We start from the raw sequence: 19,439 nt of genomic DNA on the forward strand, positions 1-19,439 counted from the left end.
GGGTGAATAGAAGAGATAAGTCACTGGTTGGTTCTCTGCCGATTCTCTGACCAGTCAGGTTCTTAGCCCAGTATCAGACTCCTGAGTTTTTATTCATAAATAATTAGATAAATGTATCAGAGGATCTCACTGCATAGCCCTGGATGGCCTGAAACTTGCTATATAGACCAGGTTAATGTAGAACTCATAGAAAGAACAGTTTGCCTCTGATCCCAGGAGCTGAGACTCAATATGTGAGCTACTACACCCAGCCAATTATTATTATTATTATTTTTGAGACAGGGTCTCACTAGCCCTGGCTGACCCTGAACTTGCTATGCAGACCAAGTGGCCTGGAACTTAGAGATCTGTCTGACTCTGCTTCCTGACTGCTGGGGTTAAATGCATTTGCAACCATACCCTGATCACAGCCAATTTTTTAAAAGGTTTATTTTTATTTGTATGTGTATGCCCATTGAGGTCAAGAAAGGGCACCAGACCCCTGAAGCTGGCGTTATAAGTGGCTATGAATAGCTCAGTGTGGGTACTGGGAACCTAACCTGGGTCTCCTGCAAGAGCAACCAGTGTACTTAACTGCTGAGCCATTCTTCAGACAAACATGGCACTCCTTTCCTCAGGTAGTCCAGTCGATAGATGACCTTTAACTCCTGATCCTCCTGCCTCTACCTCCCAAGTGTTAGTATTACAGGTTTGTGCCACCATGTTCAACTGAGATAAACCTTTTCTACTATACTCAAAATGAAGTAATATTCAATATTGGTTATCAATATAGTTTGTTTGATGGGTCAATGTGACAGTAATGGGATACAGTTGTAGCTGACTGAATTGCCACCAAGGTGTAGCAAGCATCCATTCATTCTTTGGCCAGGCCATGAAGAGCAAGGAAAAGGCACAAGCAGGCAGAAGCCCAAGTTCCTACACTAGCATGGAGGAAACTGAAGGGTCATCTGACTTCCTTTAGTATTGAAGATGGACAGGTGCAGTGCTGCATGCCTGCAGGGCCAGGACTCTGGAGAGAGGCAGGAGAACTGCATAAGCTCAAGGCTAGCCTCAGCTACAAGTGACATTTCAGCTGGAGTTGCATGGCAAGGGCTTGTTTTTGCTTTTAAAGATTTAATTTATGTGCATGTGTGTCCATTCACGCTTGAGCATATTATATGCACCATGTGAAACAGTGCTGGAGGAGAGCAGAAGATATTGAATTTCTCGGAACTGAATTTACAGCCAGTTGTGAGCTGTTCAACATGGTGGGAACCAAACTTGGGTCCCTGCAAGAACAGCAAGTGCTTTTAACTGTTCAGCATCTCTCTAGTTTCCTTGTTTGCTTTTCAAATAGGTCTCATATAGTCTATGCTAGCCTCAAACTTTCTACGTAGCCAAGGATGACTTGAACTTGGGTCCTCCAGCCTTCAGTTCACTAGTATTGGGATGCACCATACATCTGGGCTAAGCAGTGCTAGGAATGGAGCACAGGGTTTCCTGGTTAGGGCTTGCCCAGCTTCTATGCTAGTCAAGGATTCACCAACTGAACTTTATCTCTAGACCTAAGACCTTGTTTCAGTTAAAACAGGTAGACAGGGACTGAGAGTTTAGTGGCAGAACTGTACTTAGCAAGGAGGGAGGGAGAAGGAAAGAGAGAGGGGAGAGATTAAAAGAGACAGACAGTTGGGGAAAGAGGGAGAAAAAGAAAAAGGGAAAAGGGGAGAGAGGGAGAGAGAGAGACAGAGATAAAGAAACTGGGAATTAGGGATAGAAATGGCTCCTGGAGGGCTGGAGAGATGGCTTGGCAGTTAAGAACACCGGGTACTCTTCTAGAGGTCTTGAACTCAATTCCCAGCAATTATAGATCCCATCTATAGTGGGATCTGATGCCCTCTTCTGAGTGGTAGCGCACTCATATCCATAAGATAAATAAATAATCTTAAAAAAAGAAAGAAAGAAAAAAAGAAATGATTCCTGAAGTTGATGGAGCAGTCGCCACAGGTAGACAGTAGCTTCCTATGATCCTTCTGCCTATGTAGTGGCTGTACCAGACACTGGACAGGAAAACAAACTAATACCAAACTCTAATTCTGACTAGGCCATGTAGAAGAATCCAGGGGAAACATTTAAAACCAAACTCCTGTAGCATACAATGAATACATTTTGGCATTCTACACCATCTATGAAAACATCAAGTGTATTGAATGACTGAAGCTTCTGTCAAAATCCAGCTGCCCCTGCCTCCCTGGAATTAAAGGTGTGGCCACTGTGCTTGGCTTCCACTTCATTGTGTGAGTGGGATCCCTCTGTAGCCCGGCTACCCTGAAACTCTTTATCTTCCAATCTACAACCCAAATTATGGAATTACATGTGTGGCCACTTGACCTGGCTTTTGAATCAACCTACTTACTTGTGTGTGGAGGTCAAAGGACAGTTCTATGGAACTGGTGTTCTCTCTCCCTCCACCATGTGACTCCTGGGGATCAGGCATCAGGTCTTTTTACCCAGTGAGTCATTTGTCCAATTTCTTAGTTTTACCCCTTCTCTCTCTCTCTCTCTCTCTCTCTCTCTCTCTCTCTCTCTCTCTCTCATCAAGTCTTTTTACCCAGTGAGTCATTTGTCCAACTCTCTCTCTCTTTTCTTTTTCAAGACACCGTGTAACAGCCGAGTTCTGGCTGTCCTAGAACTCACTCTGCACACCAGGCTGTCCTAGAACTCAGAGATCCATCTGCCTCTGCCTCTGGAGTGTTGATGTGCCACCAGATGTGCCACCAGCACCCCATTCATTTTCATTTATGTGTGCAACATGTATACACACATGTATACAGGTGCCGACAGAGGCCAGAAAAGGGTTTCGTTCCCCTAAAGCTGGAGTTGCAAGTGTTTGTATGCTACTCAGTGCACTGAGACCCAATAATGGATCCTTTGCAACAGCAAGCACTCCTTGCTATGCCATCCTTCTCTCTAGCCCTCAAACCTTTAGCTGCATCCTCCTGTCTCTACTACCCAACTTGCTGTGATAACAGGCATGTAGGACTACATTTAATTCAGTATCCTTCGTCTCAATTATGCAATTGTGTCTGTATTTGTCTATATACATATCTATATGCATGTGGAGGTCAGAGGACAACATGTGGCTCTCCAGGACAAAGTCAGGCTGTCAAGTGTAGAACCAAGAGCTTTTTCCTGCTGGACTATCTTATTCAGCCCAGGACATCACTTCTTAAATGGCCCTACTGGGCCAGGACCTATGATGTCCAGTCACAAGACTGCACACTGTTCCTTCATACCTGTTGAGGCTGTGATCTCAGGTATAATCACATGTCCTGCGTGAATTATCACCTGATATACTGTCTTCCAGCAGATACACTGAGTTCCACAGTATAGTTTTTGAGTGCATGCACATGTGTTTGCATGTGTGCATGTGCGCATGCATGTGAAGACTTTGAATGTTTTCTATCATTCTCCCCCAGACTTCTTTGAGGTAGGGTCTCTTGATGAACCTGGATGTTTAGCAAAAATGTTTTTAGCTAGTCTGACAGCCAGTAAGCCCCAGCAATCCCGTCTCTGCCTCCACTCAGTGCTGGGGTTACATGTGTGTGCAAAACCACATCCAACTTACCCTGTGGGTACTGGGATCTGAACTCTAGTTCTCATGCCTACACAGCAAGTCTTCTTAACTGCCCAGTCATCTCTGTTCTCCCTCATTTATTTTTTTAAAATGATTTGTCTGTTTACTCATTAACTTATTGTAGTTCTGGAAATCAAGTCTTGGGCATCCCAAGCAAATGTTCTAACTTACTTTTCCTAAGACAAAGTCTCTCTGTGTCGCTCTGGATGCTCTGGAACTTACTTTGTATACCAGGTTGGCCTTGAACTTACAGAGATCCACCTGTCTCTCTCCTGAGTGCTGGAATTAGAGTGTGCTACCACTGCCCAGCAACAAATGTTCTAACTTCAAGCTACACCTCACTACCACAGTGTAGTTTAAAGGAAAGAAAATATCTCTCATTTAGGAAGAAAAAGAAAGGCCCAGGCACCAATTTGCTAACTTTCTTCTCTGTCTGAAGCAAGTACAACTATAACAAAGCTGTTGTGAACTTTAAGGAGGACACATATGTACTGCACACCTGGTAACTGCTGTAACTGCCATCAGCAGCCCAGTGAAGTGACATGTTGGGGTGGGGAATGCAGCTCATTTAGTAGAGTGCTTGCAGACATACAGCGCGGGTCTAATTCTTAACTTCATATAATCCAGGGTGACATCATACAAGTGTATCCTGGCACATGGATGGTAATAGCATACACATGTACCCCAGCATCTGGGTGGTAGTGGCACATAACCTGTATCGAGGCAAGTGGGTGGCAGTTGCAGAAGGATCAGAAGTTCTAAACCATCGTTGGCAACATGGTGAGTCTAGGCCTGGATACTCCTGACTCTCCTGCTGCCACCATACTGTAACAGGATTGGGTATGAGTTCTCATTTATGGCTCTTGGGAGGAAAGGACCCATGTTGCTTTGGGAAAATGCACAGTGATTTTGGACCAGTACTAAGAAGGACCCAGTGATGGGTGTAGTGGTGAAACCTTCAGTACCAGAACTTAAAGACAGAAAAAGGTGGATCTCTGTCAGTTGGAAAAGATGGCTCTAAGGTTAAGAATACTGGCTGCTCTTCTAGAGGATCTGGATTTGATTTCAAGCACTCACAACTGTCTGTAACTCAGTTCCACTTCTCTGCTCAACAGGATCCTGCATGCAATGTAAAGCACATAAAGGCAATGAGCAGGTGTGTGCACACACAAATAAGGAGAAATAAAAATTTTTAAAAAGGTCTTGGTATTTAAAGAACAACTTTCAACTGGAGAGATGGCCTGGGGGTGAAGAGCCCTTTCTGTTTATAGAGGACCTTGGTTCCATTTCCAGCACACACATGGCACCTCACAACCACCCACTAACTTCAGTTCCAGGGGATCTGATGCCCTTGGTATCCTTGGGTCCCTCATGTACATAAACACACACACACACACACACACACACAAAAAAAAAAACAAAAAAAAAACAAAAAAACAAAAACAAAAACAAATGACAGTTTTCACAAGAACTGCGAGAGGGCAAGGAGAAACATCAAGGTCTTGTCCCTGATGCAATCCCAGCTTTGCAGAGATGAGAAGCGTCTGCTGATGGCTATTTTGGATTCTGCGAAGAAATAATAAGGCCCCACAAGTGGGGACAGGCCCTGAACTCACGTGGTATCATCCCACCGCTGCAGACACTGGCTGTGGAAGCTGTGGTTGCATAGGGTGGTGAGGATGCCATTCACAGACTCGTCCATTCGCTCCAGACAGACAGTGCACTTGGGGAGCTCCGTCAGGTCCATCACAGGGAGGCTGGCGCCCTACAGAAAACATCTGGTTAAGCCCCACCCCTCATCCCATCCCTCATCCTATGCCATCTTCTTTAAACAAGAGACTTCCTGTTGGTTTTATTGTTCATTTTTGAAGAGAGAGTCCCACTCTAGACCAGACTTACCTAGAATTCTTTAAAAAAAAAAAAAAGACATATGGCTGGGCACGATGGCACACACCTTTAATCCCAGCACTTGGGAGGGAGAGGCAGGCGAATCTCTGTGAGTTTGAGGCCAGCCGGTCTACAAAGTGAATTCTAGCCAAAGATACACAGAGAAGCCCTGTCTCAAAAAAACAAAAGCAAAAACAAACAAAAAAAGATTTACCTCACCTGAAACTCTTAGCCACCCTCCTGACTCAGCTTTGCAAGGACTAAGATTAGAGGTATGAACCATATCTGGCATCTGCTTTTTCTTTTCTTTCTTTCTTTCCTTCCTTCCTTCCTTCCTTCCTTCCTTCCTTCCTTCCTTCTTTCTTTGACTTTTAGAGACAAGGTTTTTCTGTGTAACAGGGTTTTTCTGTGTTGTCCTGGAACTCACTGAGATCCACCTGCCTCTGCCTCCCAAGTGCTGAAATTAAAGGCATGCAGTATCATCAAGTCTTGTTTCATTTCTTTTTAAAAGATTTTTTTTTTAAACTGGATAGTGATGGTGCATGCCTTCAATCCCAGCATGCAGGATGCAGAGACATGAGTTTAAGGCCACCCTGGTCAACATAGTGAGTTCTAGGAGAGCCAGGGATAGCTAGCTACACAGTGAGACCCTGCCTTAAGAAACAAAACAAAAGGGTGCACATGGTGGCACATGCCTTAAATCCCAGTACTTAGGAGGCAGAGGCAGGTGGATTTGAGTTCAAGGCTAGCATGGTCTATACAGCAAGTTTCAGAACAGGTAGGGATATATATACATATAAACATATATAAACAAACAAATAAAAAAACCAAAAAAATCCCAAACCCAAACAAACAACCCAAACACAAAAAATTAGGAAGGGGATCAGGGTTAATATTTTGAACGAAAATGCTTCTTTCTGCTCGAAAGAGTGTCCCACTATTCTGGGATAATCTCAACAGTGCAGATTCTTCTACTAAACTTTTGAGTTGAGGACAGGCTTTGTTACAAATCCTAGGCTGGCTTCCAATTCACAAGTCCCTTGCCTCTGTTTCCTGAGTGCTGAGGCAACATGCATGTGCTATCACACCTACTTCCTACATTTTAAAAATGAGCTATAACTCTCCATTCTGTTTTTTGAAGCAGGGCCTTGCAGCACATGTTAGCTTTGAACTTGCCATACTACCTGAACTCATTCACCCCTGCCCCCACCTCCACCTCAGTCTCCTGAGTGCTAAGATTCTCCATTTAAAACCCAGCAGCTTTTAGAACAGCCACACTAAATGTTTTAGCGTGTACCAAGCACTATCATCTAATTTGTCAACATTCCCTCATCCCAAAAGACCCACCACAGCTGTTAGCTTGTCCCTCCACATTCTGCTTTCCTCCCCAGCCCGTCTCTCCTCTCAATCTCCACAGAAAGGTCTTTCTGGATGTTTCTTCAAACATCTTAATGTTCAATCTTATACCAACTGGCAACATTTCTCCTCAGACTCAAGAAGTCTTCATACTTACATCCTCAGATTTCAGCACTTCAGCCCTTTCCACATAGACCAGCTGACAAACATCATCTTCAATGGAGTTGAACTGGCGACCATTGCATGCCATGTAGAAGCTATCTGCATCAGCCTGTGCACACCAACGGGGAGAGGCAAAAATAAAAGCCGGTTACAGCCGGGTAGTAGTGATGCACACCTTTAATCCTACACTTGGGGTAGGCAGAGGCAGGCAGATCTCTGTTAGTTCGAGGCCAGCCTGGTCTACAAGAGCGAGTTCCTGGACAGGCTCCAAGCTACATAAAAACCCTGTCTCAAAAAACAATAAGCAAATAATAAATAAATAGTTAGGGCCAGTTACAGAAGATACTCTCTCCACTCACACGTTCTCATACGTTTACAGTCAGAAAAGGCGGCAAAGCTAGAAGTGGCATGCCTTGGAGCCATCGAGTCTACAGAGCTCTGTATCTCTGCCTGTAGGCTTGGCCTGCAAAGCAGAGGGCACTGCAGCGTGCTGAGCAGACCTGTGCATTGCTAATATTAAATGGGCCAAAGATAACACATTTCTGGGCACTTCTTTCCCTATGAGTCAACATTTTTGTGGCAGTTGAGAAAAGAGACTTCTTAAAATTGGAACTAAATCATAACTGATGACAGTCACAGAAGAATTCTTAAAAACAAAACAAAACAAAACAAAAAATCAGTCAGGTGGTGGCAGCGCACACCTCTGATCCCAGCACATGAGGCAGGGGCAGGTGGATCTCTGTGAGTTCGAGGCCAGCCTGGTCTACAGAGTGAGTTACTGGACGGCCAGGGCTATATAGAAACTATATTGAAACTCTGTCTCAAAAAACTAAAAAGAGGTCCAAGACTAACCAGCCTTTAACATACTGAGCTGTGTTCTCTTGTGATGGAGTAAGGTAAAGGCAAATCAAACCCAACTCAGGTGTAGTAGTAAGCAACAAGACAACGTCAGTGATTTTTGGTTTTGTTTTGTTTGTTTTTTCAAGACTGGCTTTTTCTCTTTGTTCCAGCCCCACATTTTGGATTTTTGGTTATTTATCCTTTTTTCATATAAGTCAGTGAGCTGAGCCCTGAAAAGGGATGGCCAATTATGATGTTTTTCTGAGCAGGCAGTACATTTTAAGTTCAGGTGTGTAATGCTGGCTGTGGGACAACTCTCTTTCACACTAAGAGACCTCACCATCCTTCAGGACTTTTCCTGGAGACACTTGGATGAGGAGGTGGATCTCATAGGCTGAGGTACTTCCTAAAGGGACAGCCAGGCTAGGAGGAGGCTTAGCGCAACTTCTATAGTACAAGGCGCTAATTAGCTGTGGATCATGAGCTCTGTAAGTCTCACCAAATGACAGGACTTCTCACAGAAGGGATGAGCATAAGACTAAAGCCAATGCACACTATACACATTATTGTATTTTTGAGGGCATTATCCATCTATATCAAAGAAATATACTTCGAGGCCAGCAAGATAACTCAGCAGGTGAAAGTGGTCAACATCAAGCCTGACAACATGAGTTCAATCCATATGGTAGAGCAACTTCTGCAAGCTATAATCTTACCTGCACATGCATACGGTAGCATGATTTCAAGCATGTGCACAAGCTTGCACACACACCAATGCAATTAAAACTATAAAGAGATATACAGAAGCTAAAGAGATGGCTCTGCAGTTAAGAGCACATACTGCTCTGCTGGAGGACCTGGGTTCATTCTCCAGCACTATTTCCAGATGGCCCACAACCAACTGTAACTCTGCCTCCAGGAAACTCAATATCCTCTTCTGGTCTTTGTAGGTACTGCATACACATGGCAAACAAAAAAATTAAACCTAGTCTACAAAGTAAACTCCAGGACAGCCAGGGAAAACCTGTCTTGAGAAACCAAAATAATAATAAATGTACTTTTGTTTTGTTGCTATATGAACGACATCACTACTATACCCGTGGTCTGGTCTTGAACTAAAGACCATGTAACCTTACCCTCTTGAGTTCGGAGATGGCAAGTGTGTACTACTATATCAAGAAAAACAGGCTTTGCTGTTATTTTATGGGTATTCAGCCTACGCTGGCATCAAATTCCTGATCATTTTGCCTCTGCTATGATGAGGTTACGAGCACGTACCACCATGTACCATCATGCCCAGCCAAAATGTACCTCTTTCTGAAATGATACTCCAATATGAACACATTGGCATCCTCTTTACAATGTAGGTATTAAAAATGAAAGCTGGAGACCCTTTATCAAACTAAACAGAATAAAAAAACTCTACACTGTTAAAATGCTGCATGGGACTAGGTAAAATGCTAGCGCAGGGGAAGCTGAGGAAGTTGGACAGACTCTGAAGGCAGCTGGACAGTGGCGGTGCACTCCATTAACTCCAGCACTCAGGAGGCAAAGGCAGGAAGATCTCTGATTTGAGGCCAGCCTAGTCTAACAGAGTGAGTTTCAGGACAGCCAAGGCTATACAGAGAAACCCTGTCTTGAAAAAACAAAAATGTAAAAAAGAATCTGAGAAGCCCAGCGGTGGTGGTGCATGCCTTTAATCCTGGCACTCTGGGACTTGGAGGCAGGCGGATCTCTGTGATTTTGAAGTCAGTCTGGTCTACAGAGTGAGTTCCAGGACAGTCAGAGATACACAGAGAAATGATGTCTCAAAACAAACAAACAAAGGATCTGAGGGCAGCTTGGAGTGGTAGCACACAACTGGTAGATTTCTGCTAATTCAAAGGCAGACTGGAGTCCCAGGAGAGTTAAAACAGAGTTTTGAAACCCTGTCTCAAAAAGACAAACGATAGAAAAAAAAGATTCTGAGGGCAGGAACTAGAGACACAGATCAGAGGTGAAGAGCACTTGCTCTTTCAGATGAAATTGGGCAGGTTCAGGGTGGTATGGCTGTACACCACTTGCTCTTTCAGAGGATCCAAATTTGATTCCCTAGCACCCATGTGGTGGTTCAACCATCCTTACTCCAGTTCCAGGGAGCTGATGCCCTCTTCTGAGCTCCAAGGACACACATGGTGCACGTCATACATGCAGGCAAAACATTCATACACAGAAAATTAAATAAATCTGAAAAAATTTTTTCCAAGTTTGAGGAAGTTTTCCAAGTTTCATAATACTGGGAGACCTTATCTCAGAACAAGATAAAAGGTTAGAATTATATACAACCAAACACAAGAATTCCAACTTCTACTTTTTAGCTGTCTTTTTTTTTTTTAAACTATGAGATAAACTCAGGAAAAGGTTAATCCATTATGATCAGGAGGGCTTCCTTGCTAACACAGTCATCTGCTGCAGGGCAGAGAGTGTTTTTTGACTTTTTAAAAGGACCAAAGTGCTAGGCAGTTCTGACTGAGCACACCAGGGAGAGAGCATTGCCACACTGTGGAACAGTCACCTGTCCCACCCATTTCTGCTTCCATGCCCCAATGATTTACAAATTCCTTCATGAAAGACTGAATTAAAGGTCACACTACTGATTTCTAAATTTTCACAGACCTCCAATGAGAGCTAAGACAACAAGGGCCAGCGAGATGATGCAGAGGATAAAAGCGCTTGCTACCAAGTCTCGGTTTGACTCCTGAGACCCACATAATAGGAGAGAACTGACTGCCAACACACGCACACAGAGTAAACAGGGACAACAGAAATTACAAACTATTCAGAAGATTTTTTGTTCTCATGAAAAAAGAGGAGAGCAAGAACACAGACAGCTGCCTGTGTGTACTCAAGCTGCAGTCTTCACAAGACACTTCTGATCTAACTTAGGGAAGTGACTCAGTTGGATCTTATTTGTACCTGTTCTGTGTGCTCCTTCAGTACAGAGTTCTAAGTATATGAGCACACAGTTGTCAATTTGACTTTACAAATACCCCACCACCAGGGATATTAAAAATGTGTTTGGAAGGCTGGAGAGATGACTCAGTCAGTGGTTAACAGCACTGGCTGCTCTTCAGAGGAAGCAGGTTTGGTTCAACAACACATCATTTACAACCATTTTTAATTCATTTCAGGGGAATGTCTTCTGGCCTCCACAGACACTGCACACAGTGGGGCACAGACGCATATACAAGCAAGATGCCCATACTTTGAGGCACTCTGGAGACAGTGGGTCAGTGGCTCCCTAAGCTGTTAGATTTGGTAGCATGTGCAGTACTAAGAACAGTTATAACATCACGGGTCCCTGTACTGACAGCTTTGTTCTCATGGTTCTGCATTCTACGCAGGCAATGTCTTGGTTGGTATCCCCTACAGGCATGAAAATCCTATATTCTGTTTAAAAGGTGAGGAAATTGGTTGCAGAGAGGCTAGTAATTAGAGTTACACCACTAGCTATCAATAACCAAGATGGATGAGGTCACTTTCAATCCCTGGGAATAGGACACATGTGTGTGGGTAAGGGGACATTACTGCTTGCAAGTCAATAATAGCAGCAATACTTTACAGTGTCTACAACTATGATTTACAGATACTACAAAGGAAAAGGCACAGAACTAAATTAGAAAATGTCCTAAGCCCAAATTTGACATTTAAGTCCATGCTTATAAAACCCACGTCAGGAGGCTGAGGCCAGGAGTGTGTCTGAAAGTTCAAGGCTAGCCTAGGCTAAATAGTGATTTTCAGGAGACATTGTCTCAAAATAAAAGAGTATTTTTTTAAAAAAATCATATATGGGGCCCAGTGTGGTAGTATACATCTTTAAGCCCAACACTTTGGAGGCAGAGGCAGGTAATCTCTGTGAGTTTGAGGACATTCTGGTATACATAGTTAATTCCAATCCAGTCTGGACAACTCTGCCTTTAAAAACCACAAAAAACAAGCAAGGTGATGGTGGTGGTGGCACCTTTAATCCCAGGACTCAGGAGACAGAGGCAGGCAGATCTCTGTGAATTTAAGGACAGTATGGTCTACAGAGTGAGTTCTGGATAGCCAAAGCTACACAGAGAAACTCTTGTCTCAAAAAACCAAAAAAAATAACAACAACAAACAAAAAACAACATCCTCACCAAAAAAAAAAAACAAAACCCAAAAGCAGAACCATAGACAGATAGATAGACAGACAGACAGACAGACAGACAGACAGATAAATATGTAGGCTAGGGAGATGGCTCAGCAGGTAAAGGCACCAGACGCCAAGCCTCACAATCCCTGGAAACCACATGGTAGAAGAAAACCAACTCACACAAGTTGTCCTCTGACCTCCACATGTGACCAAACATGCAAATACATACTCATAAAAAATAAATAAAATGTAATTTGTGAAGGTTGTATATAGGGGCCAGTGAGATGGCACAGTGGGTAAAGGCGCTTGCCTCCAAGCCTAACAACCTGAATTCAATTCCTGTAATCTCACTCTGGATTCTCAAACAAGGAAGCCTGTGTCATGAGTTCCCTTTTACTCACAAACCTCAATGACCCATCAGAGTGGCACACACACATTTGCACACTAGCAGGATGGGATAGCTTATCTGGAGGAAACCTTTGACCATGGAGGGAAGAGAAGTTAATTTTTCACAGACAGACTTGGTCAAACTTCAGTGGACAAATATCACAGGATATAAAAACACAACAAAGCTGGGACAGTGCCTGAGGAGCTCATCCACAGACACACATACTCTTATGAACCAGCATGCTTATGGCAGTCCATGAAGGGAAGATGTGATAACCTTCCTAGTTCAACCTGCACAGGCGCTTTAAGATCTGGGGACATCACTGTTCTTTCACTGGTTTGCCTCTCTGTACTGTAGACCACTCAACGCTACAATATTAGACCAACAACTGGGAAGTGAAGAGATGGCTCAGTAGTAGAGAGATGTATACTGCTTTGGCAGAGGACCAGGTTTTAGTTTCCAGCACCCATGTGGGACGGTCTGTAACTTCAGCTCCAGGGGATATGACACACTCTTCTGGCTTCCACGGTCACTGCACTCACACACAGGCACATAATAAAAAATTAAAAAGCTGGGTGGTGGTGGTGCACGCCTTTAATCCCAGCACTCGGGAGGCAGAGGCAGGTGGATCTCTGTGAGTTCGAGGCCAGCCTGGTCTACAGAGCTAGTTCCAGGACAGGCTCCAAAGCAACAGAGAAAACTTTTCTTGAAAAAAAAAAAAAAAACAAATTAAAAAAAAAATTTAAAAATCTTAAAAAATGATTTTATTTTCTAAAATGTCTAAAAAGCATCTTGAGAACAGAATGAAAATGGGACAATGACAAATAGCACAATGACACTGACTACAGACATATGTGGGCTTCCATGTCACAAGGACTAATAACCACAGGATAAGCAAACACAATGCTGATGTGTAGGAGCCATGAGTCAGGTGTGGGGCAAGTCTGTCATCAAGTGACACAGAAGACTGAGGCACAAGATCACAAGCCTATCTGAGCTACAGAGCGAGAAGAAGGGCAGCCTGGGCAACATAGTAAGATCCTGTCTCAAAACACAGAAAAGGAAAAAAGAGCTGGAGATATATTCAGGGGCAGAGCATATACCGAGCATGTGTGAGGTGATGGGACAAATCAAAGGGCCACAAAAGTTAACAATTAATAAATAATTTTTTTTTATTTTTAAAAATAATGGCACTGCAGACTAGAGGAACAATGGATAATGCCTCTAACTACTATCAGAAGATCCTAGCTTCAATGCATGGCTGGTTGGTCATCTAAGGTTTTGTTGTTGGGTATGGTAGTGCACACCTTTAGCCCCAACACTGGGAAGCAAAGGCAGACAGATCTCTGTGAGTTCCAGGGCGGCCTGGTTTTCAAAGCAAGTACCAGTCAGTCAGAGCTAGACAATAAGACCCTGTAAAATTAAGGAATCACTGTAACTGCATTCCTAATAGCTATGGGGCCACAACCAGTTGCCCACTCCCTAAAGGAAACATAACCATATTCAAGGCATAAAACACACACAGCTGACATCACAGTAACAACAGCATGTCTGCAACAGAGCAACATCTAGCATCTTAACTTTTACCTGTGCACTGAACTTGATCAGCACCATATACTGATTCGGAGTAGAATCTCTGATGATTTTCATCTGTTCAATCACATCATTGAATGGGGCGACAAACTTCATAAGGTCGTGACTGGTCATGGTGGCAGGGACAGTGAGAACACACAGCATGGCGCTGCGCCGCACATCTTCCTTTAAGGAGGTCATCTTACTAAGAGGATGATAATGAGATTGTTTTTGAAGAATTTGGAGAACACTAACCAAACAACTCTTTGTCCAAGAAAATATGAAAAAGATAAAACAGCTAATATTTCACCATTAACCTAAACGACTTGAGTTTGTTGAATCTTTCCATGTGTCTGCAGTGTACTTTAAGGCAAGCTCTAAGTTCCATATTACCTTCCATCAGAGTTTTTCAATCTTTTTAAAAATATTTTATTAAATCCTTGAGAATTTCACACAATGTATTTTGAGTATATTCATCCCATCAAGCTCTTCTTCAGAATTTTCCTCTTTTCCTTCTGGTTTTTAAAGACAGGGCTTCTCTGTATAACAGCTCTGGCTGTTCTGGAACTCATTTTGTAGACCAGGTGAGCTTTGAACTCACAGAGATCTGCCTGCCTCTGCCACCACACCCAGCCCTCTCCAGAATTTTCAATCATGACTTAAAGGGTCCTTATTCTATACTAGCCAGACTCAGTGTTTTATTCTCTTTTCAAAAAAGATTTACTTTTATGCATATGAGTATTTGCCTATAGATATGTCTGTTCACCACATGTAGGCCTGGTGCCCAGAAAAGGTATGGGATTCCCTGGTACTAGTGTTAAAGATGGCTGTGAGTTACCTATGGGGGCTGGGAACTGAACCCAGGTCTCTGCAAAAGCAGCAAGTGTTCTTTCTTAACCTCTGAGCCACCTCTCCAGCACCATGTTTTATTCTTTTAACATATTAATTTTTGAATAGTAATATACTGTTGAATAACTGTGAAGCACTGTACTACTGTGAATTTCTCTTAAAAGAGCCCTAGGGGAAGAAAGACCTGTAAAACTACATGAGAATTCTAAACGCAAGGATGTGACTGAAGATTACAAAAAGTGCTGCTGAGCTAAACTTTTGAGAAGAAGGAAAGGGAACCTTCAACAATGCAATTGGAAACTGCTGGGTTACAAACTGGCTACCTGATGACTGGCTGTTTTCCCAGGAGGGATCTGGGAAACAAGTTCAGGCAAGGACAGTCATTGAGACATCAACCAATTATCCTAGCCAGGCAGCCTAAGGCCCAAGTATTTATCTATCCAAGTGCTTCCTTTCCTTGGGCTTCTAGAAGCAAGCTTAAAACAAAAACAAAAGCAAAAACAAAAACAAAAACAAAAGAAATCAAAGCAAAAAAAAAAAAAAAGAGGAAAAGGTGTAATTAAAAAGTCAAGTCTAATTGCACACACATTTACAGGCTGATCTCTATGAAGTTCTAAGCCAGTCACAGCTACACAGTGAGACCTTGTCTCACAAACAAAATAAAGATAAAAACAACAACAACAAAAACCCTCAAAAACAAAATAAAAACAAAGTCATACAAGAGGTATTTCAATTAAAATGAGTTAGCTGGCTTCTTAGCTAAGGTACAGTTGCGTAAGGACAGGGACATGTGATGCTTTACCTCATTTGATTTTCAATTCCCCAATCCATACCCATGCCTAACAGCTAATAGAATATTTCCAAAGCATTTCTTGTTGTTTTTGTTTTTTTCGAGACAGGATTTCTCTGTATAACAGCCATGACTTTCCTGGAATACAATTTTAGACCAGGTTGGCCTCAAACTCAGAGAGATCCACCTGCCTCTGCCTGAGTGCTGGGATTAAAGGTGTGCACCACCCAGGCGCAGCTCCACAGCATTCTTTAAGTGCACCTACATTATTTACTTTTAAGTATGGAAAGTTTTAGCCCAATCTACACTGTCGAACAAGCATTTCAGAACTCTAATACACAGTCCTGAAGGTAGGCTGTCGCACAGACTTCTTTCCCTACTCCTACTCAAAGCATAATCAGAGCAGTCTGAAGAAAATGAGCTTGTCTTACTTCGTCTTATACAGGTGCATGATGCCATGGACTATCTCAACAGAAGGGTTGCCGCTGAAGAAGGAAATCTGGTCTGGGAGCTGCTTGGACGGGGAGTCTGGGGCTGTGTTCACCGACTCGTTTTGCTTTCTGCTTCTCTGTGCAGACAGGGAGGCTGCTGGAGACTTCTTTTCTTCCACTGTGTCTCTCAATTCATCTTGTAAAAGCAAAGTTAGCAGATAACAAACAGCTGAAAATAAGCTTCAGGAGCCTAATAAACTTAGAATTTCAAGCTGGAAAATGAACTGTGATGGAGACACTATATTGTATTGCATTGAGCACAGTGGAGGCTGAAGCAGGAGGACTGTAGACATGGGCTATCATAGAAATCTTGTCATAAGCACAAACAAACCATACTGACAGAAATGCTGAGCTCGGGAACATCTCAACTTTAAAGCTTTCCCTGCCTAAAAACATTTCCTCACATCCTTGTAAAAATATGTTAGCACCCTAAAAAAACCCAGAAAAGGCCCATCCCATATCCAGCAGTAACCCAACACAGGAGTAGGGCACCTCACAATCCAGCAAAACCTGAACAGGCAACATTTATCACCTGCTCCTCATTGAGACCAAAATCAGAGCACTCTGAAAACCGAACCTTCCAGTTCTGACCACACCCATGCTGGAGATGCAGAAAGCATCCACTCCCACAGCTGAGGACTGCAGGGAAGTGAGGGCTTGGCTCCTCAGGAGCACTCCCCACCACAGTTAAGAATCCACTTCATTACACTCCATCAATTTGTTTTCTTTACTATTCCTTTGAAACAGGCTCTTCTTATGTTATCTGTTTGTAAGCTCCAGGGTTTAAATAACCCTTTTGCCTCTGCCCTGAGTGGGCTGACTAAAGGCATGCAACTCTGCATCCAATCTTAGTACTATTTAGGGGGGAAAAATTAAAAGAAAGTGAAACGTGGCTTCACAAAAATCACACAGAGCACAGAAGTGATAAAAAATCATGCTGGAGGAAGGGCTCAGTTGGTAGAGCGCTTGTTTACATGCACAAGGCCTTGGGTCTGAGCCACAGCACCAGATAAACTGGATATAGTGGTATGTACACACAATCCCCCAACATTCAAAGGATGAAGAATTAGAAGTTCAAGGTCACCCTCAGCTTCACACACTGTAGGTCAGTGTGGGCTAAATAAGATCTTCTGTTGAAAATAAAATATGATGCCAGCGGTGAGCCTCATGGGCTCACAATACAAAAGCAAGGCCAGGTTCCTGAGGGCATACCTGGGCTGACCTTCATGGTCTCAATAATCACATCAGTCATTTCCCGCCGGCCAAGGTGCTGGTGGATGATTGCTGCTTTTTCTCCTGGTGACTTCCCGTCTAGACAGGCGGCAGCTGAAGCCAGTGTCTTCTTTTTGATCTCCTCATCGGACATCTCCCCAGCTGAAGAACACATGAATGATTAATACCTGATGACAGAACAAATTCCCCTCACTTCTCGGCACTACAATCAATAGGGTTCCTCCTTGTCTGCGGCGCTTTCCCAAATGGGTGAGACTGAGTTTGCAGTACGTTCCTCTGTCCCTTCAGAACCCCTACAGCACACCACCACCCCACCTCTGGTAACCATCAGTGGTGTCTATCACAATACTCTCAGAAACATGGTGCTGTTCTACTGAAATCATGTCCTTAAACCCACAGGAATAAGGGCCTTTCAGAACGATCCTTGATGACTATACCCAGACGAACTACCATGTGTAAACTGAGAGCCTATGTTGTGGCCAAAATGCAAGTCTCACAAATAAACGGCATTTCAGAGACCCCGAGGCATGACTGAAATACCCTTACCATCAGCTCTGAGGCGAGATGGACCCCAGGTTTGTCCAGAGCAGCTCATCCCACACAACCCAGCAGGCGGTAGAAGCGCTCACTCTGTCTTTGTTGCATAAATGACTCCATGATTGGCCCATGAAGATACCTGTAAGTGACTAGTTGACTTCCACAACTAGGGATCACTTTGAGCTCTTGAAAAATGTTTGTAATCTCGAAATAAATCATACTCGTTTGAGTAAAAAAATGCACAACACGGTAAGACCACAATCTTCCACTGCAGTTCCAAACGCTGGACTCACAGAATGTCCAGTGATGCCACTTCCAGTGAAAAAGTGTAATTCCCGCTCTCCAAGCTAAAGAAGTGTTCTTTCCCCTTTCCATCAATTTATCACATTTATTCCGTATGCCAGATTAGAGGCCACATCTGATTCTCCGCACGACGAAGCTCTGACACATACCAAGCAATCACCCTCCCACACACACCTTTTTTTCTGTCTGTTTGTTGGGACAGGCTTTCCTGGAACCCAGACTGGCTTGTGTTTCACCGGTCCTCCTGCCTCCACCTCGGGAGCCTCTAATCTCCTGAACCAATGTCACCAGGTAATGTTTTGACGACAAAGCTGCATGGCCCACTAAGGAAGTCTGCGGCCTCTGGGGAAGATGTCAGATTCTCGGGCCCAGCTGGGTTCGAATCCCTGTTTCCAGCCACTCACACCTAACTTTAGGCAGATCATTTCCCCACCGGCCTGTTTGCCAGTTTGGAAAAGGCGCAGAGCATCTCCCAGGCCGCGCGTCCCGCAGCGAAAGCGTCGAGAGGGACGCCGAGCAGAGGCACCTGGCAGCCCCCGGGCGGCCGACCCGCCGACCCTGCGCGAGGCCGCGGACTCACCGGCGGCGCTGAAGCCGAAGTCGGCGGGGACCGGCGAGTGACCCGCGAGCTCCAGTCGGATGACCACCAGTGACACACTCATAGGGCAGGCGCTGGTCGGCGTGGGCCCCGGCGGGATGAGGGGAAGCTGCGGGCCGAGCCCAGAGGCCGAGAGGCCCGCGGTCGGCAACGCCGCCACCGCCTCAGAGCCGCGGCCGCCGCCTCAGCAGCGGTAGCCTTCTCGCGCAGCCGGCCGAGCCACAACAACCTCCACTTCCGCCTCCCGGCCGCCGTCTCTGACCCGCGGGGTCGCGCACGCGCCTGCGCCAGCAGGAAGGAGGCGCGGTCCTTCGGCGCGCGTGCGCCCTCAGGCGCACAGGCTCAACCTTGGCTGAGCTACTCCGAGTTTGTCCCGGGAGAGTGCTTGGACTGTGCAGAGCGTTGCGGCCTATTTTTGCGTTCTACCCCTCGCTCCTATCGTTTCACCCACTCTCCGGCCAGGTTCTTCCAGGCTTTTTGATTTCCTGGGTCTTCGACCTCAGGTCTTAACTTTATGCAGGTATGGCGATGGGCTGGTTAGGAGCGCAGGGGCTTCACAGATGACCACTGAGAGCCTGACACTGCGGGCTATGTGGGATACTTTTGCAGATGTGGAAAACAGTCCCTACCAGGACTACCTTCAACACTTGTGCCATCTGAG

General features: G+C 44.5%; 2 protein-coding genes across 4 annotated transcripts in view; one reads left to right on the forward strand and one right to left on the reverse strand.

Annotated features, from left to right (window-relative positions):
- Brap (BRCA1 associated protein) overlaps window positions 1-18,980 on the reverse strand; it is a 30,127-nt gene extending 11,147 nt beyond the window's left edge. Inside the window, exons 1-6 of the mRNA XM_048447409.3 lie at window positions 18,761-18,980; window positions 17,320-17,481; window positions 16,048-16,243; window positions 13,993-14,182; window positions 7,014-7,127; window positions 5,230-5,378 (exon numbers count right to left, since the gene is read on the reverse strand). Coding sequence (XP_048303366.2) covers window positions 5,230-5,378; window positions 7,014-7,127; window positions 13,993-14,182; window positions 16,048-16,243; window positions 17,320-17,481; window positions 18,761-18,842 — 893 coding nt within the window. The 5' untranslated portion in view covers window positions 18,843-18,980. The remainder of the gene's footprint in view (window positions 1-5,229; window positions 5,379-7,013; window positions 7,128-13,992; window positions 14,183-16,047; window positions 16,244-17,319; window positions 17,482-18,760) is intronic.
- A 156-nt stretch (window positions 18,981-19,136) lies between these two features.
- The window catches only part of Acad10 (acyl-CoA dehydrogenase family member 10), a 39,933-nt gene continuing 39,630 nt past the window's right edge, over window positions 19,137-19,439 (forward strand). For all 3 annotated transcript variants that reach the window (XM_087903674.1, XM_087903675.1, XM_087903673.1), the window contains exon 1: window positions 19,137-19,298. The gene's annotated coding sequence lies outside the window, so the exon portion shown is untranslated. The remainder of the gene's footprint in view (window positions 19,299-19,439) is intronic.

Source organism: Myodes glareolus, chromosome 2 (assembly GCF_982192425.1).
Source record: "Myodes glareolus chromosome 2, mMyoGla1.1, whole genome shotgun sequence".
NCBI lineage: Eukaryota > Metazoa > Chordata > Mammalia > Rodentia > Cricetidae > Myodes > Myodes glareolus.